This window comes from Natator depressus, chromosome 22, assembly GCF_965152275.1.
Source record: "Natator depressus isolate rNatDep1 chromosome 22, rNatDep2.hap1, whole genome shotgun sequence".
NCBI classification, from domain to species: domain Eukaryota; kingdom Metazoa; phylum Chordata; order Testudines; family Cheloniidae; genus Natator; species Natator depressus.
The window spans coordinates 18188809-18213971 of NC_134255.1; the positions used below are offsets into that span (position 1 = coordinate 18188809).

A 25163-nucleotide genomic window follows, 5' to 3' on the forward strand; every position below is an offset into this window, starting at 1 on the left:
CCGTCTACTGAGCCACACCTAAGCCGCTTCATCTCTCTCTTTCTTTCCCTCTCTTTCTAGCAACTCAACGCACAAAATGGACAAGACGACACAAGCCCCAAAGAAACTGCAGGAAAAGGGAAGAAAAAGCCACGGCGAAACGCTGCACGCACTGCACCCCTGTACCGAGGGCTCGGCATCGACACTTCTCCGCACAGGTTTAAATCCCCCTTGAGGGGACCTCCCTGTAAACAGGGATCCAGGTCCATTCCTTGCCAACCAAAATGCTTTATGGGTCTCCCTTCCAAGGCTGAGGCTGAGTGACCCCCCTTTAAGAAGGGTTGAGGTCTCTGTGGCTTTCAGCTCCTAAGCAGCTAGCCTTTAAAATGCCCTGTGCCATTGACCTCTTCCTGTAAGAAGGGTGCAGGTCTCCCCTTTCGAGCTTGCCTTGGGCCGTTGGCACTCCCTGGGCAACGAGACCTCCCTCTACCGAGGGAACGGAGGTCTCTCCTTTTCAGCGCTTTTCGCTCTGGCCCATCGGAATGGCCCTGGCTTAAGGACCACCCTGTAAGCAGGGTTCGGGTCCCCTTTGCCGTGCTAATTAAGCCACAGGTCACTTGCACACGCCAGGTAAAATGACCGCCCTGTAACCAGGGGGCAAGGTCTTAATCCTCTCACGCTTAAACTAGGGGAGCCTTCTTGTGCCTCTGGCAGAGCGACCCCCCTTTAAGAAGGGTTGAGGTTCTGTTTCTGTCACTCACAGTAAATTCCCCCAGAATGATTTCTACTTGGCTTTTTTGAGATTTGAAGTGAAATCTTACTCGTGACTTATCCCGGGCGGACGGAACATGGTGTGGCGAAGGGCCGGCTGTAAGGGGATGGTGGAGGCCGTGGAAAAGTCGCCCCTTTTCTCAAAAAAGCCAAGAAATCGCCCAACAGGTCACAAAGGCTGGAAATGAACAGGTGAGGTGGGGGGGCTCCTTTCAGACCCTCACTTCCGTGTAATCCTTCCGCAATTCCTTTTGCCCTGCCCAATTTACACTGCTCAACCAACCTCAACTGTGACCCTTTGTTTTCTTGTGCACAAGAAAGACACTGTCGGACAGATGAGGGTTACCTGTCGAGATTCGGACAGCTCCCTAAGTTGTGTCCCAATTCCAGGCCTTGTCTCTCTCTGGTGATCGACAGAGGATATTCCTAGGGCTATGTTGGAAGGGACTGATGTGGCTGTCCTTTCTGAAATGTGGTGATGCTCGGGTCTTGTAGGTAGATGTGGTGGTATTCAGAGCCGGCACGTGGGTGCACCTAACCCTATTAACAGGGCTGCGTCACAAGTAAGAGGTGTCTTTTCTGGTCAAGCTTAGGGGGCACAAAGTTGTAATTTTCTTGGTGGGGTAGGAAGGTAAGTCGGGAAGGGTGTCGCTGAGGGAGGGAGGATTGACTGGAAAGGGGAGACTCAGCAGGACCCCTCCCTTACCTGTTCATTTCCAGATCTTTTCACATTGGCCACTTTCCTTTCCCCCCCTTGTTTAAAGGAGGAGTATTTTCCTAAAGAAAGGCAGGATGGCCCTGTAATCAGGGTTCAGGTCTGTTTCCCTTTTCTCCTCTCTGCATTGGCCCTCTTAATGCCAAGCTCTAAAGTGAGCTCCCTCTAACTAGGGTGTGGGTCTTTCCCTGCCTTTCACAAGAGAACACGGCCATTTGGAAGGGAGTTCTAGCAACCAGCCTCTTGAGAGGGTTCAGGCTTTGTCCTACTCGCTGTGCCGTGCCCTCCTCACTCATGCACTCAGCCAAGTCAAAGCCAGCGTACTCCGCATCCACCTGGACCTCCCTTCTGCTGCCAGCTCTCCTGCTCTCTGCCAGAGATCTGTGCCGAAAACTAGGAATTAGGGCAATTTCCACCAGGGGCGACTACCTTGCCAATGTACCTTGTAATCATGCCGTCTACTGAGCCACACCTAAGCCGCTTCACCTCTCTCTTTCTTTCTCTCTCTTTCTAGCAACTCAACGCACAAAATGGACAAGACGACACAAGCCCCAAAGAAACTGCAGGAAAAGGGAAGAAAAAGCCACGGCGAAACGCTGCACGCACTGCACCCCTGTACCGAGGGCTCGGCATCGACACTTCTCCGCACAGGTTTAAATCCCCCTTGAGGGGACCTCCCTGTAAACAGGGATCCAGGTCCATTCCTTGCCAACCAAAATGCTTTATGGGTCTCCCTTCCAAAGCTGAGGCTGAGCGACCCCTCTTTAAGAAGGGTTGAGGTCTCTGTGGCTTTCAGCTCCTAAGCAGCTAGCCTTTAAAATGCCCTGTGCCATTGACCTCTTCCTGTAAGAAGGGTGCAGGTCTCCCCTTTCGAGCTTGCCTTGGGCCGTTGGCACTCCCTGGGCAACGAGACCTCCCTCTACCGAGGGAACGGAGGTCTCTCCTTTTCAGCGCTTTTCGCTCTGGCCCATCGGAATGGCCCTGGCTTAAGGACCACCCTGTAAGCAGGGTCCGGCTCCCCTTTGCCGTGCTAATTAAGCCACAGGTCACTTGCACACGCCAGGTAAAATGACCGCCCTGTAACCGGGGGGCAAGGTCTTAATCCTCTCACGCTTAAACTAGGGGAGCCTTCTTGTGCCTCTGGCAGAGCGACCCCCCTTTAAGAAGGGTTGAGGTTCTGTTTCTGTCACTCACAGTAAATTCCCCCAGAATGATTTCTACTTGGCTTTTTTGAGATTTGAAGAGAAATCTTACTCGTGACTTATCCCGGGCGGACGGAACATGGTGTGGTGAAGGGCCGGCTGTAAGGGGATGGTGGAGGCCGTGGAAAAGTCGCCCCTTTTCTCAAAAAAGCCAAGAAATCGCCCAACAGGTCACAAAGGCTGGAAATGAACAGGTGAGGTGGGGGGGCTCCTTTCAGACCCTCACTTCCGTGTAATCCTTCCGCAATTCCTTTTGCCCTGCCCAATTTACACTGCTCAACCAACCTCAACTGTGACCCTTTGTTTTCTTGTGCACAAGAAAGACACTGTCGGACTGATGAGCGTTACCTGTCGAGATTCGGACAGCTCCCTAAGTTGTGTCCGAATTCCAGGCCTTGTCTCTCTCTGGTGATCGACAGAAGATATTCCTACGGTTATGTTGGAAGGGATTGATGTGGCTGTCCTTTCTGAAATGTGGTGATGCTCAGGTCTTGTAGGTAGATGTGGTGGTATTCAGAGCCGGCACGTGGGTGCACCTAACCCTATTAACAGGGCTGCGTCACAAGTAAGAGGTGTCTTTTCTGGTCAAGCTTAGGGGGCATAAAGTTGTAATTTTCTTGGTGGGGTAGGAAGGTAAGTCGGGAAGGGTGTCGCTGAGGGAGGGAGGATTGACTGGAAAGGGGAGACTCAGCAGGACCCCTCCCTTACCTGTTCATTTCCAGATCTTTTCACATTGGCCACTTTCCTTTCCCCCCCTTGTTTGAAGGAGGAGTATTTTCCTAAAGAAAGGCAGGATGGCCCTGTAATCAGGGTTCAGGTCTGTTTCCCTTTTCTCCTCTCTGCATTGGCCCTCTTAATGCCAAGCTCTAAAGTGAGCTCCCTCTAACTAGGGTGTGGGTCTTTCCCTGCCTTTCACAAGAGAACACGGCCATTTGGAAGGGAGTTCTCGCAACCAGCCTCTTGCGAAGGTGCAGGGTGTTTGGGGCGGCAGAATTCCAGCGGCGGCATTCCCGCCACCCTTTTTTTTGTTGCTGTTGTTGTTTTTGCTTGGGCAATTGTGCTGTTCGATCTTGGGGCGGCAAAAAACCTACAGCCCACTCTGCGCGTAGTCACTAAGCAGAGGCCAGCGAAAGAAGTCATTCTGGGGTAAGAAAGTGCTTCAGTCTCACAGCATCGTCTAAATGAGAGATATTTGCCTGGCTTGTGACGGCAGCGAGGCAGGCACTGAGTGGGGACGAGCTGAGGAGGTGGCAGGAACTCCACCCAGCACCCGTCCTGGAGCCAAGGGGCGCAGGCAGGCCAGCCAGCAAGTCGGGGATTCTGGGCGTCCCGTCCCTACTGGCCCAGAAGATAATGGAGTCGTTTCCCACACTGAAGACGACGCAGCTTGCACTTTGCCTCAAGACCGTGAAGAAGCAGCTATGTTGCAAGGAGACAGGCTGGGGCAAGGCTCTGTCCGTCAGTCGCAGGGATGGAAAAATTCCTGTAAATCTAGGGCCAAACTCTCATCTCACTCATCCAGTGTAAAGCTGCAGTAACTCTACTGACTTTCTGGGAGCAAATGGAAGAGCGCTGTGAACTTTTTCCACACAGCTTTCACCGCTTTGAGAGGCGGCTTGCCCCTCAAGCCCAACAGCTGTCGAAGATCAGTGGCTCCTCAATGCACATGCCCATGGATTCTCTGCCTCCATGTGCTCCCCTCACTCCAAGCCCTGCTTCTGCCCTGCACCCTGCGTTGACCATGCCCTGCTCCCAGTCTGTTCCAGTCCTGTCGTAGCCTTGCTCCTGCCTTGGAATCAGCCCTGCTTCTGTCTTCCCTGCCCCCAGGTTACTTGGTTCTCATCCTTGGCTCTGATTCCTGGCTCCAATTCTGTTTTGATCCTTGGCTCTGGCATTTTGACTCTGACTACTAGCCCTGACTGCCTACAACCCAGTCTCCCAACGGTTGCATAACTGGATGTTATCAGCCATGCCACTGTCTGATCTTTTCTGAATCCCAGTGGGCTCGTGGCCTCTAGGATACCTTGTGGCAAGGAGTTTGACATGTTAATCTTGCAATGTGCAAAAAAGTTGCATTTATTGATTTTAAAGTTCAATTTAAAGTTCAATTTAAAGTTCATTTAAAGTTCCATTTATTGATTTTAAATTTCTTCCTTTTCAGTTTTATCAAATGCCCTGTTGCTCTTGTACTTGGAAAAAGGGTGAACAGAAGTGCTTGATTTACCATCTCTAACCCATTCATTATTATGTACATCTCTACCATTTCTCCTCTCTAAACTGAGCAGCTCCGCATCTGATCATGTATTGTCTCATAGAGAGGTTTACTCTGATTTCTAGTTATTTTCACTGCCCATCTCTCAAACCTTTCTGTCTGCAATCTGTGCACTGTGAGACAATGTGACTTGAACAGGACACAGTACTCCATAGGCAAACCACTGATTCCTAAGACATTTTTTTCAGTATTATCTTCTACCCATTTCTTATGCATTCAGACATTCTGTCTTTCTTTTCCTTTTCAGATTCAGGGGTGGGTGTGTACATGCTTCTTTAAACACACACATGGGGTTTTGGTACTTGGTGTATGTACTCACCCAGGAGGGGGCACGCCCTCTCTCTAACAGAGGTGGGCTCACACAGCACTAACCAGACTCACCTGTAAGGCTTGCTCTGCTGGGATGGAGGAAGCTCAAAAAGGAAAGGCTACAGGATCAGCAAAGGAAGACCATCACTGACCTTACTGCCCCGAGAGTGCATGGAACCGGTATAAGATGGGGATGATGAAAAGGAGGAGCTGGAGGCAGTCCCTAACTCTGAGCACAGACCCTACGACCTGCAGAGAAACTGAACCCTAAGGGGTGACCAAAAGCCTGCCTAAGTTACTGGCCACCTTTGCCTTTTTCTTTTCCTCTGATTCTCGCCTGCTCAGGGGAAGGAGAAGGGAGAAGACCTATTTTTATTTGGAGAACCTTCGTATACCACAGCCAGAAGGATTATGTAAGCAGCTCCAGTCAATCTGCTGGGGCCAGGGGTGTCCCACCCACCACCCCATACACACACACCCTCCTGCACCACCCCATACATCCCCACCCGACACGCCCCGTATTGTAAACATGCCAAATCTCTACTCCATTCAAAGTCTGCCAGGGAATGAGCTCAGCTTTCTGCAACTGGGACTGCGTGTCGCTTCTTAACATGAGAAGAAGGGGAAGAAGCAAAAAATCAGCCGAAATTCCTGCCTAATCCTTTGTGAGCCCTAATTTGTCTTTCTTTTTGATTCTGTGGTCTAGGAAACATCTTGGCTGTTTTATTCATTGCTAATGACTCATTCACAGCTGAATCTTCTTAATTCTAATTAACACATGTTAATCGTGTATCAGCCAGGGTAAGGGGAACACACACAGATGCTTAAATTCATAACCTCCCCCCATTTTCTCTGGTAGCAGCAGTGGATGTGGTGAGCCAAGCCTCTGAGGTGAGAAGAGCAAGCTTGGCTGCATCTCTTGGAGGGAAGGATTGTTATATAAAGTATCTAAAACTCAGACCCAATCGCACTGCTCGGGTTGCAGTTCCCTTATGAAGAGCACAGGCAGGTATCGACTGCCCAGAGGTAGGAAATGCACAGGGATCCCAAACAACACAACCAGGATGTAATCAGCTGCCCGCAGGGCTGTCCCCAGCCAGAAAAGAGGATGCCAATCCCACCAAGGCCCAGTGCAGTTGGAAGGGACAGACACCAAACTTAGCTGTCACCTCCCTATCCTGCGCCCGAGTCTTTCTGCTTGACGCCCCAGCTACCCAGCCCGCTCTCAGCATGCGAGCTCGGAGGGACAGACTGGCTAAGAGCTGTGGACAAGTCGATTAAGGCATCAGAACCAAACCCCTGAAAGGAACTGAGAGCAGAGGGAGAGAGAGTGAGCCAGGAGAGCCCCATGTGTACCTGCCTGCACTCTTCCAGAGGACTCCAGCCCAGTGCTTATGACCCCTCATGGCATCTCACTGGAGGACCCCGGCACACCACTGTACTTGGGAGGGTGGGGCAAGTGAGTTACATGGGCTTCCCATATCCTTCCCTCAGACTGGCCCAAGCCAGCCACCAGCAAGAACGTTCCCAGCTCAGCCTTAGAGACCCCACTGGCTTGGCGCAGTCGTGGGGCCAGCATCCTATTCCATGCTGGCCAGAGGGCTGACACAAGGTGGGGTGCAGGGGAGGGGGCTCCAGAGCAGCAGGCACTAGGCTAGCAAGCGTCATCTAGGGCTGTGCTCTGCAGGGGGGGAAGACAGGAGCTGGGGCCCTCCCAGACTGTGTCTGGCTGAGTCAGCATTTGTCCAGGGGCACTGGCTGGAGCCACGGGTGAGGGCAGCCATTTCCTGAGCCTCCTCAGTTAAACAGGAGCTTAACGGCCCTGTTCAATATCATCTTCCCCCTGTTACCCTCTGCTATCTCCTTCCAACACGTCAGGCATGCCATGCCCCAGCTAAACCAGAACCCCATCCCCACCCGGGCCATGCCCTGGCTGCCCCAGCACCCCCAGGATGCCATACCTGGCTGCCCCAGAGTCCCCGTCCCTGCTGTATCAGCAACCTTCTTGCCCTCCCCCCCGACCTGTGACACCCTCTCCTTTCCTGCTCCAGGCCATGCTGGGCAGCAGGGGCCCATCATGCTCGAGCATGACTTACTGTCCTCCTTGGTCTGGATGTAGAGCACGCTGCTGCGGACACCATCGCCGGCCTGTGTGTACGCCAGAACCTGGACACTGTAGTTGGTGAACTTCTCCATTCCGCGCAACTCCACTCGCTCTCGCGTGGTGGTGATATTCTGCATCTCCCCCCATTCTGCAGAGGGAACACGACAAGGGGATCAGCCTGGGGCCCAGACCCAGCCTGCTCCCCAGGCAACCTTGGCAGGACTAGATTCTCTGCTCCCGCTCACCCTCCCATTGCAGGACACTGGGCCATGCACTTCCAGGTGTCTCAACCAGGCATCAAGATCACTCATTGCTTTCAGGCCAGGCAGAGACACAGGGACAGTAAAGCCAGCTGCATTACAACCCAGATTTGCAGCTCGTTTCTGCAGAGCTATTCCTTCAGCTTCTGGGCCCAGTTTCTGACCTTCTCTGTGACCAAGCTGGATAGATTCCCAGCCTTCCTCCCCCATGGCTCCATGGCCTACCAACGCACAGGGGCCTTGAGAGCAAGTGTGGGGATGGGCTCCATTGCTCCGCTCTACAAGCAAGGGATCCAACCGACATGTTAGCTCAGGTCACAAATGACATCCTGGCTCTTTATGGACATGTCCACAGTGACAGAAAAAACTGAGCAATGCAGCAGGATTGGCAGCGGACTGCAATAGCAGGGGGCCTTGAAGGTCAGCTGCTAAGTGGAGCTACAGCTGTGTGTGTAGGTGAGGCAGGGGACATGGTTGGGACTCACATAGTTCCACAGCCTCCATTATGGCAGATCTAGCTAGGGGTCTCAAATTCGTGTAACATTTTAGAATAAGGAGAGTAAGAAACACAAAGCAAAAAAAGTGAATCCCATCCGAGCCCTCACCTCCATCCATATAGAGAGACCAGAAGATCACCCTGTACCCCTTGAGCACGCCATTCAGGGTACTGCGCGGGGGCTCCGACCAGGAGATCACAGCCACATCTGATGTGATGGATAATGCCCTCACGTTCTCCGGGGGCTGGCTGGGAACTGATGGAAGAGTCCATGGAGAGAGAGAGAGAGAGAGAGAGAGAGAGAATGAATCAATGAGGGAGGATGCAATGCTGTATGAGCAGAGCATCGGTAATGCTCTCACCATCTGTCTGTTCAGGTAGATTAGTCCTCACAGCATCTATTCTTCGGGTTTGGCTCCCCGCTGCATTTGTCAGCAATGAGCAGGTAAGAATTTCAGACTCTCAGATTCACCATCTCGGAGCATGTGAGATGCCAGACCACAATGGGGTGCTACATGTAGTTGGATCCCATCTGGACTGGGTCACAATTTCCCAATGAAAAACCATTCCCATCAGAAAATGTGGGCTCAGCAAAACCGAAATGTTCCCACAGGAAAAATGATGATTTCAAAGAAACGTTTCAATTTTTGCCTTGTGTAACGTTTTGTTTTGACTTGAAATGTCATTTTAATGTCATGCTGAAACCACATATTTTATTTCAAATCAACATTTCAAAGTGAAGAATGACGCTGTGCAATATCAGAGCACTTGACTTTGATTGGAAGAGAGGGAATGTGTCACTTGGACATTTGCAAATCAACCCTTTTCAGAACTTATCAAAGTTCTGTGAATCTTTTTGATATTTTGAGACAAAAACAAAAGTTGAAATATTGAAATTTCCCAGGGGCTGGAACTTCTGCTTTCCACTGAGCTCTAATCCCAGCCTTTCTGGGCAGCTTGGCCAGGACCTCTCACTGCCCTGGCAGCTGCCCACCCACCAGAGAGGGCTCCATTCTGCAGCAAAGCTTGGATTGAGAGTGATGTTAGGAGCAGCCCAAATGTGGGTTAGAACATGCAAAACCAAATCACTGGCAGGCAGCACTGGAGTAAGGGAGCCCAGCAGAAAGGTTCTTCACTAAAGGGTGGATGGCGTCTAGCCTGTGGCATGAGTAGGGTAATACAGCGTACATCTATGCTGCAGCTGGAGAGGTGTGATTCCCAGTGAAGGCAAACAGGTTCACAATAGCTCATCTTGAGCACGCTAGTGTGCAGAAAATAGCGGTGTGGGTGGTGTGGCACAGATGGGGGCTTGGGCTAACCACCCGAGCTCAGATCCAGGGGTCAGGCAGGTTTGGACTTGGGTGGCTAGCCCAATCCACCACCAGTGCTGCAAATTCCATGCTGCTATTTTTAGTGTGCTAGCTCGAATCTGTCTGCCGTTACTGGGAATGATAGCTCCCAGCTGCAGTGCAGACACACCCACAGGGCTCCCACCAGTCTTGACGCTAAAGCCCTGGTTCAAGAATGCCCTGGAAGTGAAATTAACCAAATGAAGGATGATTTTGCAGCACAGGGTCTTGTAAACTGAGCAGACCTGCTGCTGTCTACTGAAATTTCATCAAAATAAAGTGGAAAATAACATACGTGAGACCTGAGCTTGCGACAGGAAAGGTGGACTTACATAGAACACAGTTTCAAAATTTAGGGTTAGGGCTGGGGTTGGCCAGTAGCAGATTTGGGGTTGGGTGGAGAAGGGGGACCATGGGCTTGGCATAGGGGTGGGACCAGCTTGGGCACTTCTACCGGCTGGCTGCTTAACACAGGTGCTACCCCTAACCAAGCAGCCAGGTTCCAGACATCCTCCTTTGTCCAGCAAAGGGAACTCACTGCCTCAGGGTGTCAGAGAACACAGGCGGCAGGCATTACACAGAGGTGTCACTCCTGCTGGGAACCATCCACTAAGGCTTTTGCAGGGACTCAGAACAATCAGCCCAATGGGGTCATGGCTACACAGCATCGCCACCCCGGGAGCTAGCGCTGCAGGTGCTGAGCTGCCTTCTGGGTGGCCTCCCAGGGGTCTACTCTTCCATCTCCGGCTTCAAGCTGCTGAGCCATTCAGCATGGCTGAGGGGGTCACAGCACTGTGGGGAGGGGGGTTCAGTCTGACCAGCCTCGAATTCTCTCTGCTTTTGAAGTCAAGGCTCAAAACTACAGAAGGGGCCTGGCATTGGGTAAACAGAGTGGGAAGAAGTACCAGTGCTTTGTCCATATGGCTTAGTATTAATCACCCAGGGGGAAGGCATGGGATGTGCCACACCCATGCCAGTCATTTCACATCTCCACTGCCTCTGCTCTCATGAAGTCCTGCCCCTACCTGCACATTGCCCCCTGCCATCTCCAGCTCTTCTCTTGACTCCTGACAAAGTGGATTGTCAAGCGGACCTGTGAAATACCCCCAGACACAGGGCCAAAGGAGCTTTTGTTTTCCCAGGGAACTCTCATCCGATTCTTGAGAAGTTACATAATCCCACTCCAGGACTGTGGCCTCTGCTCAGCTACGAGTCAAAACCACACCCGCTTTCCCAGGTGCTGTTGTGGATGGCAGCATTTGAAACACACCTGGCACAGAGGGGACCCGAGCGGGGCTGGGACCTCTGCGTGCTACCAGAACACAAGCAGTGCTGCAGAACCAGTAGGGTGCCCAAGGTCAGCGCTGTGTGAAGGACAGCCTAGAAATGTCTTGCTCTGCAGCAGCAACTGGCCACACATCTACCCACCAGGGAGATGCAGAACTGACCCAGTCCACCAAAAACTCTTTGCCAGCACAATTGGGTGAAACTTCACAGCTTCCTCAAAACCAGCTAGAGCCCCGTAATCCAGGAAACAGGAAGGAGGTCTATACTGCACTTAGAACAAAGGGAAAAAACGGGAGAGCTAGCTGGATGCAAGGTAATTAGATCCCATTGCCCCATAAGAGGTAACTCTAATTTTTATGAGCATTTAAATGATAATACATCATCCTAACGATCCTCTTTGAAAATGATTATTGTTTCATATTACTTAGGTGTAAAAATATAAGCACCATGTAATTAGGGACTGAGTGTAATAAACTAATACAGAGAGTCCGTTTGAACAAAATGAAGGCAATATAATTATGGAAAAGACACTATTGCTAAAACAGGGGCCCTTGAATACCCCAGGAGGAGTGCTAATAGAGCCAGGAAATGATCATGCTTTGACAGGCTAATGAGAGCCTTAATTAAGTATGAAAAACTGCTGAGCAAATGCAGTGTGAAACTTTTTTTTTTGTTTTTAAAATGACTCCGAGGCCAACCATGATCTCTCCCCAATGGAAACATCTAAGGCACTTTGTAAAACAACCCAGCAAGGAGCAGGTAGAGCAGCTGCCAGAGCTCACAGGCTGGGCCCCCTCCAGCTGCTACCTGCAGCTTCCAGGGCACGTTCAGTCACTCAAAAAGGCTGGAGGCTGAGCAGGTGCCTGGCAGGGCAGCACAGGCTGGGGCAGCCCCAAATACCCCATAAGGCCTAGCACTTACATAGCACCTTTCAGACAGAGACCTGGTAGCCCCTGACACTGGAGGGCAAGGACTGCTAGTCCCACTTTACTGACATGGCAACTCCGGTACAGAGAGGTTACGTGACTTGTTCCAGGTCACACAGCAAGTCACTAACGGAGCCAGGCACAGAACCTCACCTCCCCACTGCGGCACTGGGGCGCCCATGCCCCCTTGCTCCCAGAGGGAATTTATAAAGCTCTCCTATTGTTTGGGCAGAGGCAGTGTGTTTCGTGGTGAGAACAAGGGTGCATCGGCCGGGGCTCTATTCCCAGCTCTGCCAATAGCAAACTGTGTGTGATCCTGAACAAGTCACTCAACCTCTGTGCCAGAGCTCACCTGTCAGCCAAATGGGCATAATACCTACCTACCTAGCAAGGCTGTTATGAAGCTTAATTAACACCCCCGAACTGCTCTGAGCTCTTCAGAGGACAAGTGCCACCAGACATGCAGGGACTGCAGTGCATGTGATTGTGTTTCATGCACCACCTGCCAGCAAGACTCTCCATGCTAAGCTCTTTCTTTTTAAAATAGAACCGTCTTCTGTTTAATTCCCCCCCCCCCCCCGCCCAGCCTTTTGCTTCCTTGTGATTGTCATTTAAGTGCTCCCTGCCTCAGCCTGACAGAGGGAAGATAGGGGCTGCTAGCAAAACAGGAATCGTGCCATGAGCATGAAAGAGGAGATGCAGCCATGAAATTTTAAACACAAGATGAAATAAATGCCAGCCTGAAGGACAAACTCAGAGCACAGAGCTGCGGGCCTGAGGCTGCTGAAGAGGGGGCCCCAGTCACCTCTGATACTCTGACACACTTTCTTTGTGTCTCAACTCATTTGCATGAGCTGGAAGTAAGTATTAATCATAATAAAGGAACCGATTTATTTTCTTAAGAGCTAGTCCCCTGAATTCAGATGGCTGTTTTCGCAGCATTCAGCCTTACGCGCATGGCTGTTAGCATTTTCCAGGCTCCAAAGTTTGCTTAATAGAAAATTACTCCAATTCAGCTGGAGTCTGGTCTGCGGCGGCCATTCAAACAGGATGCCAGATTCACGTACCACCACCTGGCACGGCTTCAGCCCCTCCCCTTCAAGGGCCTCGGCACATTCTGCAGATAATAGCACTGCTACAACAAGGTGCTACAATTGGGGACTGGTCCTGCTTTGAGCAGGGGGCTGGACTAGATACCTCCTGAGGTCCCTTCCCACCCTGAGATTCTATTCTATGATTCTAAGGTGAGCAGCATCAGCCCATTCCACAGCCCGGGAGGCTACATCACAGAGGCTATGGGTCAGATTTCCCCAAGTGGGCTCTCATTTTGGGTTCCTAGCGTTAGACATACGGAGCCTGATTTTGAGAGGTGGTGAACACTCACCATGCCAGCTGAAGTCGATTGGAGCTGTGGGTGTGCAGTACCCCTGACAATCAGGCCTTTTGTGTGTCAAGCTAGGAACCCAGAATCATAGCCCACTTTGGAAAATCTGACTCAGATTTGAGGCACCCAAAATTTGGCCCTGTCTGACCCAGGGAAACACAAGGGAGATAGGTGCACAACTCTCCTGGGCCCCTTTGCAAATCCCAGCTGACGTGACTTACCCAAGATCACGCAGAACCAGGAGTTCTGAGTCCAGGGTCCTGCTGAGACCACTAAATCACACCCTCCCTCTGCAGGGCAAGTGGGATGGGGAAAGGGTTTGATTCAGTTTAAGTGACTAATGTTCTTTGCCAGGTACCAATGCTCTTTAGAGAGCACAGACAGATATTTAAATGCATCAGCTCCTAGGCTCTATCAGAGATGGTCATGGGGTGGGGACTTTGCTCCTTTCCTGCTACTCTCAGATCTCTCTGCTGCTGGAGATTCAGCTGATATAGGAGGAGGATCTGCAACTGCATCACTCTCAGCAGAGTAAGCAGATTCTTTCCGTGAAGTGTCATGCACCTCAGAAATGAGACACTGAGGGAAGGTACAGAGGCGTTCCCGATCCTGGGTTTGAATGACTGGGGCAGGAAATGCCATTTTCCCGCTATGTAGGTAGTTTGAAATACACCAGACTGGCAGGGACTCTGCCAATAATGGCCAGTAATATTGAATCAGATAATAGCTCCTGCAGGATTAGTGGGCTCTCCATTCACTTAAGAATGATCAGGGATGTGTAAATCCACCCTGACGTCCCTTTAATTAGGCTACAAATCCAGTGTAATTTGGGTCCCCACACACTGACTCAGGTCTTTTTGTTCTTGGGAAAATTTTTATATATATATAAATCAAAATCATGTGATCTAATGAAAGCCAGCCTCCCTGTCCATCAGGCAGAGAACAAATCACAGATGCTCTGCCCCTTACCCGAAGGGGGCAGAGCCCAAAAGCGTTTTCTGTGCTGGCCACGGATGAGAAGTGGGCAGAGGGGTCAGGCAGCTGTAAATTGCTTTCTGCAGGACACTCAGGAAATCACCAAGATGTTATTCCCATAGAGGGAAGGGCTGACAGACGGTGACAGAATGAGAGGCGGAGACACTGCTGCCCACCTGCTATATACACTCCAGGGCCTTGCCTCTACTGAGTTTCAGCCATGGGTGACCAGCTCCCCGGACGGGGTAGACAGTCCAGAGTTGCTAGTTGTACCATCGCTGTTTCCTATGCTTATAAGCAGGGTGTAAATCATGGTCTACACTAGGGGTTTGCATGATGCTAGACAGATGGTGCAAATCCTCCGTGTCGACAAGGCCTACCCCACCTCAGAGTTTTGGCTGCTGCTGCCACAGACTAATCAGGCTGCATCAGAGACCTGGAGAACAAACACCCTCAGAATGGCTGGAGGCCCTTCCAGATGGCTCTGTGCCCTTGTCTGTATGCCCGGGCACCTTGGTATGCTTACCATCCTCGAGCGTGGTGGCATTGATCTCGCTGGAGGAGGGCCCCGTCCCCGCGCGGTTGAACGCCTGCACCACGACCCCATACTGTGCAAACTTTTTCAGGTTGTCCAAGGTGTAGACCTCACTGTCCCCCGTGGCCTTCATCTCCACAATGCTGTATTGCCCGTTGCTGCCGGGGCTGTTTTCCCGGTAGCCGATCTGGTAGCCACGGATCACCCCATTCTGGAGTTCCTTCTTTGGGGCCTGCAGAAGCGAGGATACAAATGGAACAGGGTCACAGGATGGGCAGCATCCACCCTTATCTCATCAGCCCGTCAGCACTCCCCCAGCACTGTCGGGGACAACACGCAGCAAAATGGGAGGTCTTAGTGACCTGAAGCAGCGTGCCCATGTGCACTGAGCATAAGGCGAGGGGCCAGGAATGCCCAGGTTCTAATCCCAGCTCTGCGCAGAACTGGAGTGAATACTTAATGTGCTTTATTCACCCCTGGGGCTGATCCTAGCGACCCCCACTCACAAGGGGAGAGAGGCTGTGAGACTGTCTCAGAATATGTATGGTGCTTTGGAAATAGAAATTGCTATTTAAGTGCCAGGTGTTTTATTAGTTGTCTACAAAGCCCTTTGCAACTCAGCTCTCCCCACGTCTCCTGCCCAGCCAGGGCAGGTCTTCCATTGTTCCCTAGCTCCATGCTGGACTAGGATGAAGAGCAGACTCTCTGAGCTGCGGGGAAGGGCCTCCTACTCCCACTCTGGCACACTTGGGCGCATTCATCTGAACTGCCCATCCTGGCTCTTTGGGCCCCTTCCTAGTTTGCATTTCTTTGCTGTTTGTGTGTAATCTCATTCTGCATCCTTGGTGCCAGGGGACACTGCTCCTTTGGAATAGCGAGTGGCTCATCTTGCAGGCTACAAGGTTTTGCTCCTGGGCTCTATCCTTTGGTTTTTCAGTCTGACCAGATCTTTGTTGGTTGATTTTTTAAAATACTCCTGCATTTTAGCTTCTACGAGGTAGAGCTCAGATGCTGATAATCAAAGAGTAACAAAACCAGAGCCATTCAGAGCCTGGCAGAGGGGCTGATAACTGGATGCTGATTGGCTGATGAGGAAGTAACGATTTACAACACCTGGTCAGGGCTAGGACTCAAGTCGGATGATCTGATTGTGGGGGGTGGGGAGGCGGGAAGGGGCTGACAGCCTTAAAAATTCACGAAGCCAGGTTTAAATCAATTTTAACAATATTTCTCTGAAGCATTAAGAAATCAATAGGGCTGATTGCAAATTTATGTTATAAAGACAGAGCAATCCATCTAGCTGAAATACTCTTAAAACCAAGTGACTTATCTTTCAAGTGAATCTTATTTTTCATTAATCTGTTTTTCAATGATAAAGGGGAGGGGAGGAATTGAAAATGGAGCCCTAAATTTATTGACTTGCTGGTTCATTCTGAAGTCCTAACTTTATAATCTATTTTATTTTTCATTATGCGGCTTCTGAAAAATAAATCTGATTCTAAATTTTATTGATCTCTGCACAAGCATTTTGTAGCCAAGTGTCTTGATTTTTACATATTTATCCTCTCCCCCCTGCATGGATATCCTGTAAGATAATAAGCACCTTATAAAACATGATTAGGAAGGGCCTCGTGTGATGGAACTGGGGTACATATCTAGCCCTCAAGTTTTCATTCTGTCTAGTGAATTTTACTTTGGCTTGGGCATCCTGGTGAAAGGTGACGATCCAAGACATTCTGAGCCACAAGAACAGGGCTGCTGTTTAGGATTGTGATCCTAGATATTCTTGCCCCTAAAACCGGCTTCCTTACATCACTGCCATAATGAAACAACTATCTTGTTTAGCACATCTCTAGTGCATTTTCATCTAACAGTCTCAAAGCACTTTATGATGACTAACTGATTAAGCCTCCTTGTGAAACATGTGAACATTATATTTCCATTTCAGATGGGGAAACTGAGGCACAGAGAAATGAAGTGACTTGCCCAAGGCACCCAGTGTGACATCCAGGGTGCTGTGCCGTCAATGGGACTGCCTCCATATATCACTGACATTAGGGGAATCACCACGCCAACAGAACACCACACATAGCAACCCCCCTGTCCCACCCCAAACAATGTACCTTCCAGGTGACCTGGATGCTCTGCGATGTCATTGGCTGCAAGGTGACATCCATTGGGGGCCCATCCGGAGCTGTGGTTAAACAGATCAAACGGAGTCATGTTTACAAGCTGCAGAGAAAGGAGTCCCTTGTAGCAAAACTCACTTTAAAGAAACTCTTGCAGTGGGGCAAACATCACAGCGAAAAACCAACAACAGAGGGCTAGAGAAAAATCAATGCACTTGGGTACTACCACCTGTGTCCCTCTCGCCTTCTCTATTATTGAAATAAACTGTGCCTTATATAAAGGCTTTTTCATCCTTCCCAGATCAGCTCTCTTATTTCCCACTGACTCATGCAGCACTGCTGAGTGCACGGGGGACGGTGAAAGCGATGAATGCAGCCATTCTAGAGAGAGGACAACATGCAGAGAGAGCGCTTGCCCTATCTCAGACTTAGAGACCGTTATCCAACACGCCTGCTGTCTCGCTCCTGCTACACACGTTTGGCTGGGCCCACGTGCAGGTCCTAGCCAGAGAGGAAATCAATCCCCTTGTGAGTGTCTGAGGAGAGGACTTGGTTCCTCACAGGGGTTCGCACACACAGGGAAATGAGCAAAGGTGAAACACACGCATATAAAAACAGCTGTGCTTTAACAGCACAGATTTCATGCTCTGCCCAGAAATCTCTCTAAAAACTTCAGCTGAGGAATCTTGGATCCCAGAGGCTCACAGGCCAGTAAGTACACACATGTGCATTCCTGCACCTCAACAGACTTGTGTGGGGGTCAAACTCCTGATAAATCTCAACGGGTGCTGCAGGGAACATGCAGAACTTGAGCGTGACTAGCTGAGCTAGCTGCCCAGGCTGGAAGGTTTGCTTTGCCGACAGAGACGGAGCAAACGGCACCGTTAACTGTCGGCTCGTGTGTAGTGCCCTAACTGTGCGCTGAAGTTAACAACAAAGGGGGAGGCCTGAGCAGCTCATTTCCCAAATCCTGTGGCGTGCGGTAGTATGGACACAGGCCAGGACAAGGGGCAGTCCCCTTCAGCTCCCTTATTCCTGAATCGCTTGGTCAGGACCATGGAAAGCTCCCTGCTCTGCATTGCCAATAGGAAGAATGTGCTCAGCACCAAGGCCAGTTCCTGTGGCCTGGGCACAACTCACCGTGGTTGCCTGTTAATTGGTGCAGTGAAAGCCAGAGGGACCTGCTGTCACAGGCAGTGCAGTGATCCACTCCTGCCTGCACACGGCCACTCCCACACACAAAGCCTCGGGCTTTTCCCATCCAGCACCACAGGCTCAATGCTGCAATCCAGCTTAATTTGTCCTTCCTGGTAACTCCCTCTCCCCATCACCTCCCCGAACAAATGCTGCTGCTCAGACTCAGCACACGGGGGGGGGGGAAAGGCCTGTGTAGCCAGAGAAAGGAGTGCAGGAGGCATGCACCCGGCAGAGGAAAATGCATGAGCGAGAAGCACCTGCTTCCTCGGTGCTGATGGTGAGCTCCTTGCTCGGCTCGCTGCGCCCAATCTTGTTGAAGGAGTACATGCGGATGCTGTACACGGAGGCTGGGTGCAGGTCCACTATATTAGCCTGGTTAATGGTGGGAGAGATGTTGCGGGTAGATTGCTTAAAATCCCAGGAATCTGGAAAAAAATAACAGTGAAAGAGGACAGCGATCCTATAAAGAGTCCTGGAGTTAATGGCTCTGCAGAGGCTCTGTCAGCCCCACAGGCTAGAATGCCAGTTCATTTTGATAGGATCCCAATAACACAATGCCCCAGAACTTGTGTCTGCCTGTCTCACACATCACCACGTCTTCCTGTCTCATGACTCCCTTCCCACTGAGCCACTAACATGCCAACTCCTCAGCGCCTGGACACATTTATGCCACCCACACAGGGCAGAGCAGCTGGAACCTACTGTAAACAGCAGGGAGTGCTGAAGATGAAGAAGGAGCAGTGCTTGGTAATGCCAGGACATGCATTAACCTGCTGCCAAGAGTGTGCTGACTCACAGCTGCGGGTTGCTGAAATGTGGAGCCGATGGCTTATACAGTTCCCTCTTTTAGGGCCCAGTTCACCAGATCACTGAGCACTTCCCTCCCCACTGGCCTCCCAGGGAGCAGAGGCTCTTCAGTGCCTCCTGGAATTGCTCAGTATTCTGCAAGATCGAGCCCTTCATGCCTAAAATTATCCTGAGGAGGAGCTGGAGCAGTACATGAGTGAAGTGTTTGGGGCTCTGTGTTTGGCCTGGGTTTAACTCATTTGGAAGCAAAATAGACACAGACAATTTTTAATGAGGTGAGCACGAGTTGATACATTTCCTTGTCATATCTGATTGTTCAGAAAATCGTCAGCAGCTCATCTCCTGTAGAGACATTGTTGAAAAGCGACAGACTCTAGTGGAGGTGTGGGAAAGAGGCAGAATCTTAGGCTTCCAAAAGAAGGCACCTGAAATACCACTAGAAGATTAGGAATCTACATCTTCCGACCAAACTACATATAGATGTTGGATTCATGTCAGGCAGAGGCACCAACATGAACTGGGAAGCTCAGCTGAAGAAATTAACACAACTCCTGGTTTCTCCGGGCAGCACTGCTCAATACAGGACATTGACCCAGGCTGGATCACAGCAAGGGGGCCGAAATGGGATCTCTGGTAGCAAAGGGCATTTCCTAGCCATGTGTCCCAGGCAATGGGCCCTGCAGAGGAATTTACAGGTCAATTCGACCCAATGTTCTGCAAGGTGCTGTGACGTCTCTGAAAAGTGCCTGTTTCCATCAGCTCGGACAGCTAGGCTGAGGATGACTATTTTATTGTTTACTTATGGCCTTTGTTTATCTGGCTCCCATGTTTCAAGATGCCAGGATTTTCCCTCCTTGCTTTTGTATAACTCCAGGTTTGGCTGTTTGTAAATATTGTCTCTTTTAATATTCCCTTTCAAACGCTCCCATCTAACATGAATTAACATATTTCATTAATGCTGCTCTCTCCTTTCTTCATCAAAGGGACTGGGATGCAGAATATTCCCTTTAAACACCATGCAAGAATGCGCAGACGAGGCCTGCATCCCCTCCCTTCCCTGGGATGGCCCCACCTGTCCTCAGGAGGCAGAGGAAGTGGCAGTAGGAGTCCCAGAAGGAGATCCCTCTCCCCGAGAGAGACTGGAGTGGGGGGACAGGACTGAGCACCCTCCCTGCCACTGCTTAGCATGCGGGGCTGGAGCCAGCCCCAGCTCTCTCAGTGGCAGGGTGCACCAGGGGCCACATTCCTCCCCCCACACTAATGAGTCTGTGTGTCTCTGTGCGGCATCAGCGGTTAGGACGTGAAAAGATCAAACTGGCCAGCTAGCTTCACAGACATTAAGGCCCAAAGGGACCATGATGATCATCCACACTGATCTCCAACACTGCACTGGCCAGAGACCCTCAAACAGGGATTCCCACATTCAGCCCAGAACCCCTGGCTGAGCTAGAGCATCTCTGAGAATGAGCTCCACTCCTGATTTCAGTACTCCACGCGAAGGCGAATCCACCCTTCCCCCGGGGATGCTATTCCAATGACTAATTACCCTCACTGTTAAAAATGGGAGCCTTATGTTACTTATCTTGTCCCTCTCCCTACCACAGGGTTTTCCTTCTGTGGATCTGGAACTACTGCATTAATCGTTACTAGGGCAATGAATGCAGTCTTTATAAACGAGAGCAGCCACTCAGAAAGAGAACAAGCTAAGCCTCAATTCTACAAGGCGCTAAGCACCCTGGAGTCTCACAGCAGTCAGTAGGAGCTGAGGGAGCTTAGAACTTTGCAGGCGTGGGCTATAAAATGCCCCTTTCAGAGCATGTACTGATTTGCAAAGTCACAGTAGGATCAGCCTCCAGCTTGCTGCACTGCGAACAGAAGGCTCTACACAAAACTCAATTCTGTTCCACTATTACAGGAGAAAGCAGATAAACTACCCTGGTAATTCCCAGCAGTTCGGGTCTCATCGGCAGTACCAAGTAGAGCTGGGGGGCAGGAGGAGCGGGGAACAGGTTTCCCATTCCATGAACAATTTTGAGATTTTGAAAAAAAAAAAATCCTGCCCAGAATTGACCAAAAAAATCAAAATATAAAAAATATTTACAAACCAACCCCCCCCTCCAAAAAAGGGGGGTCGGGCCAATCACAATGTTTTGCTTTGATCATTTCATTTTGATTTTGACTATTTTTGTTTACTATAATTTGCTGAAAGTTTGAAACGAAAAGTAATTTTGAACCAGAAAACCGGAATTCTTCACAAAAATGTCAAAATTTAATGTTTCAACAACTTCAGAACATTTTTCCTCAGAAACTTTTTGAGTTGAAAAATTTGTCGTAACCAACCCTTTCCTGCCAAAAGCTTCGGTTCTGACAAACCAGCTTTTTCTGACAAAAACCGTGGTGTTGAAAGATTCCCTCCTAGCTCTAATTATAAATTCTTCCTCAAGCATAGTACACTTGATCTCTTATGTTGACACACAGACTATTGTCTTCTTCCACTGTTTTAGATTTGTATCTATGGATAACAACTCCACAGAAGCACGTTTGTTTCAGTCTAGATTATACGTACATAGTGGGGGGAAATGCAATCACCTACCAGATTTATTCTTGTATTCAATATCAAACCCAGTGATGATGCTATTTCCATCAAATCTCTGAGTCCAACGCAAGTTCATGCTTCGGGCTTTCACCTCGCGAATTTCCAGCTCTGGCGGGTCAGGAGGCTCTTAGAGAGAAAAAGTTGAGGCCAAGTGAATAAACCATTCCCAAAAATACGAAAACCATTTCACCCCTGATGGTGACATTCTTCCCTTCCTCCACAGAGGAAGCAAGTTGGATGGTTACTTCCTTTCGTTTGGGCTTTAAAATACAAGTCGGCGCCTGCAACGGATTTCAGGGCAGAAGATCTTGCAGTCAGCATTTAGGTGACAATTTTGTTGATGATGCTGAAGGCAGACCAGACCTAGCTCCCTCTCCCATAGCTGTATCGGTTGTGCAGGCTCCACACACATTAAGCCTGGCTTGTATGAAGTGAGCGGGTCTGACTCAAAGACACATGGGTAAGTGGCATGTGGAGTAAGAAGCAGCCCTCTTTGTGCCCTCTCTTTCCTGCATGCACTGCACATGGTCTCATACGTGGCACCTTCTCTGCGACACGCTTTCGCAGGCCATGACTTGGGAAAGCACTTGCACATGTGTTAAACACGGGCTTAAGTTCCTCTAAATGGGACTTGAGCACATGATTAAATGCTTGCTTGAACAGGCATGATCTCTTCTTCCCCGTGGGGTCAAAGATTCCTAGGCTATAAAGCCAAAAGGGACCACAGTGAGCATCTCGTCTGACCTCCTGCAAAGCACAGGCCATAGGACTTCTGCTATTAACTCCTATTTGAACTAGAGCAGATCTTTTAGAAAAACATCTAAACTTAATTTAAAATTTTCCAGTGACAAAGAATCCATCCCAGGTGACCCAGGTTCCTCTCAGGTGTCCAGTTTCTCTTTAAGAAAGAGGTGGACAAATTGGAGAGAGTCCCCGGGAGAGCAACAGACATGATGAAAGGTTTAGGAAACCTGAGCTATGAGGAAAAATTAAAAAACTGGGGATGTTTGGCCTTGAGCAAAAAAGACAATTGAGGAGGGGGACCTGAGAACAGTCTTCCAGTACACTAAGGGCTGTTCTAAAGAGGGCGGGGATCAGTTCTTCTTCATGTCCACTGAAGGCAGGACAAGGAGTAATAGGCTTACTCTGCAGCCAGGGAGATTTAGGTGAGATATTAGGAAAATCCATCTAACTCTAAAGCTAGTTAAGCTCTGGACCGGCTTCCAAGGCAGGGTGTGGAATCCCTGGCACCGGAGCTTTTTAAGAACAGGTCAGACAAACACTTGTCAGGGATGGTCTAGGTTTACCTGGTACTACCTTAGCTCAGAGGAAGGACTAGATGGCCTCCCCAGGTCCCTTCCAGACTCACATTTCTATGATTCTACCTAGCAGGTGGAAAACAAGTACCTTGGACAGTGAGCTGGATCAATCCTCTATCTTCACCATAAGAATTGATCGCATGGCAGGAGAAGAAGACGGAGTCCCCCCGGTCGGCTGGTTTAAGCTGTGGATATGCAAGGGGAGAAAACGAGGCCATTTCAGAATTTCGCTGCCATTGTGACAGTGAGGGCACAATGTGCCTTAATGCGGGAGATGTGCTTGTTATTCGCACAACGCTCTAACTGTACAGCTGGTGACAGACGCTAAACAGAAAACACACGGGCCCGATTCTCCCCTCTGTTACACTAACGGTGCAGCTACCCAAAGTGCCCTCCATCCATGCCTTACGGAGCCTGCACCCTAAAGCAAGTCTCTCTTCCCACCCCAAACTGAGGCCAGTGTCTAGATTCCTTTTCTCCCCTCTGCTCTTCTGCAGTCTCTTCAGAGCAGCAGCAGCAGCCACACGAGGCACATTTCTGAACTTACGTTTTAGTGGATTCAAGTGCTGGCAAAATGAGCTTGCCAATCTCTAACTCCACTCAATGAAAGCTCAGCCCTAGGTCCGGAGAGAAGGACCCGAGCTACTTCTTCAGGTGTGACAACTGTGCCACCCAGGCTCCCGGCAGCCAGGACTGAGGAGCTCACACACATGAGTGGGCTGGAAAGTTTCCATCTTTGGATGAATCGAGGGAAAAAGATTCATTTCATTGGAAATTTTCCCTTTCTCACAACCCCAATCATCATCTTTCAAGGGTTTTTTTTCCCCTTCAATTAAACTGAAAAATTTCTCATAAGAAATTAAAACAATTTCCCCATAATTTCCCTGGCTGAGGGGGAAGATGCTTTTTACAGAGAAGCCTGAGTAATGCCAGGCACTTGCAGACAAACTGCTCTCAGGCCGTTCCCGGCACAGACAGGTCGTGGGAGCAGCAAATGGAAAGAGGAGGGTGACCCCTTGTTATCAGAAATGTAACCAAACCCCATGGGGGTGTGAAATGCACCCACCGCTCCACTCATGGACCTCAGCGCTGGCACATCTCACCCAGAGCTCTCTCACCTTAAGCGTTGAAATGACCTCGTCACCGTTATCCTTGGTGGTAATGGCATATCTCATGTTGCGGTCGGGGTCGATGACGGTGTCGCCTTTCTCCCAGCGAATGATGATTGGCCGCTCCCCTCGGGCTGTGCAATTCAGCTCCTTCATCTGGCCCTTGATCGCAATGGTGGTGTTGGGGTGGGAAGTGATCATGGCTGGGACTGAGAGGAGGGGAAGAAATGAGTGCAGTAGCAGAGGCTTCAGAGACACGTGCTAAGGTGTGAGGCAGAACAGACCCTGGGGAACTTAGCAACTGCACTGTCCTGACACTCACATCTACAGCAAATCGACCTGGCCAAGGCTAAACTGGCGGCCTTCAGAGCAGACTTGCTGCAGAGCGCTAAGGTCAGCAATCCTCCAGCCACCAGCCATGACCCCCTGCTGCCTTCCAAAGGCTGCAATTCTTGTCCCAGATAGTCTTCATTCACCCACAGCCCAGCACGTCAGAGCCATGTGCCGGGGTCCCCAGGAGCTGCTGTGCCCACAAGACGGGGGATTACTGTTCAGTTAGCCTGGGAGCTCTGCGGCCAGAGACGGCACAGGCCGTGGGGCTCCAAGGCTGAAATGAGCCAGGAATAGATCTGCACTCTGTCGTTGGCTTCACCATCCCTGTGCCCTGGACAGCAGCAGCTGATGTGGCTGGAGCCGCCAGCCCCATAGGAGCCAGCAATAATCAGATACCTAATGACCATTGCTCTCCAGCTCTAGTAACTGGCCAGGCATTAAAGAGGGGCTGTGAGGAAGGGTGGTCCAGTGGGCAGGGCGGTGGATGGGACTCAAGAGATCTGGGATCACCTCCCAGCTGAGCTACAGATGTTGACATCTCATCTCTCCAGCTGTACAACGGTGAGAATACTGTCCTGCCTCTGTGGGGAGTCGCGAGGATAAAACCCATTCCCCACAGCAAGGCCCTCGGACACTAGGGCGCTGGAGGCCACGAAAGGACCTGGCTAACTGCAGTACTCAGCTAGCTGTCCTTACTCTGCACTGTGTGCCCACTAAATGTTAGCAAGAACACGACGTGTTTCGTGCGTGGCCAAACAGATTCCAGCCGTGCTCCACAGGGTGAAAGGCTAGAGAATTAGGAGCTGTTAGTGAACACACACTTCTGTATTAACCGACACAGCGAGGAACTTCCTTACTAGTCACAACAAACCACCACCACCACCAAGGCACATTTAATTGTTTTTAAGCACATTCAAACCAGTCTGAGATTTCCCTCGTGCTGGGGATGTGCTGAGACACACAGGGGTTAATGTCCACTGCTGCACTTGGAGAATTAAAGACAATTCTTCAATCCCCAGGCACATGGGTAGGGCGCACCCAACTCCCTGCTCAGCACGCTCAAAGTTTATCCCACAAACAGCATCAGTGAGGTGGCCGAATGCAGTTTA

General features: G+C 50.3%; 1 protein-coding gene across 1 annotated transcript in view; it reads right to left on the reverse strand.

Moving 5' to 3' along the window:
- Window positions 1-25163, reverse strand: part of DSCAML1 (DS cell adhesion molecule like 1) — a 325499-nt gene that overhangs the window by 86167 nt on the left and 214169 nt on the right. The window contains exons 12-19 of the mRNA XM_074936884.1: window positions 23731-23930; window positions 22701-22797; window positions 21291-21419; window positions 18148-18315; window positions 16688-16758; window positions 14556-14796; window positions 8218-8364; window positions 7345-7500 (exon numbers count right to left, since the gene is read on the reverse strand). Coding sequence (XP_074792985.1) covers window positions 7345-7500; window positions 8218-8364; window positions 14556-14796; window positions 16688-16758; window positions 18148-18315; window positions 21291-21419; window positions 22701-22797; window positions 23731-23930 — 1209 coding nt within the window. The remainder of the gene's footprint in view (window positions 1-7344; window positions 7501-8217; window positions 8365-14555; window positions 14797-16687; window positions 16759-18147; window positions 18316-21290; window positions 21420-22700; window positions 22798-23730; window positions 23931-25163) is intronic.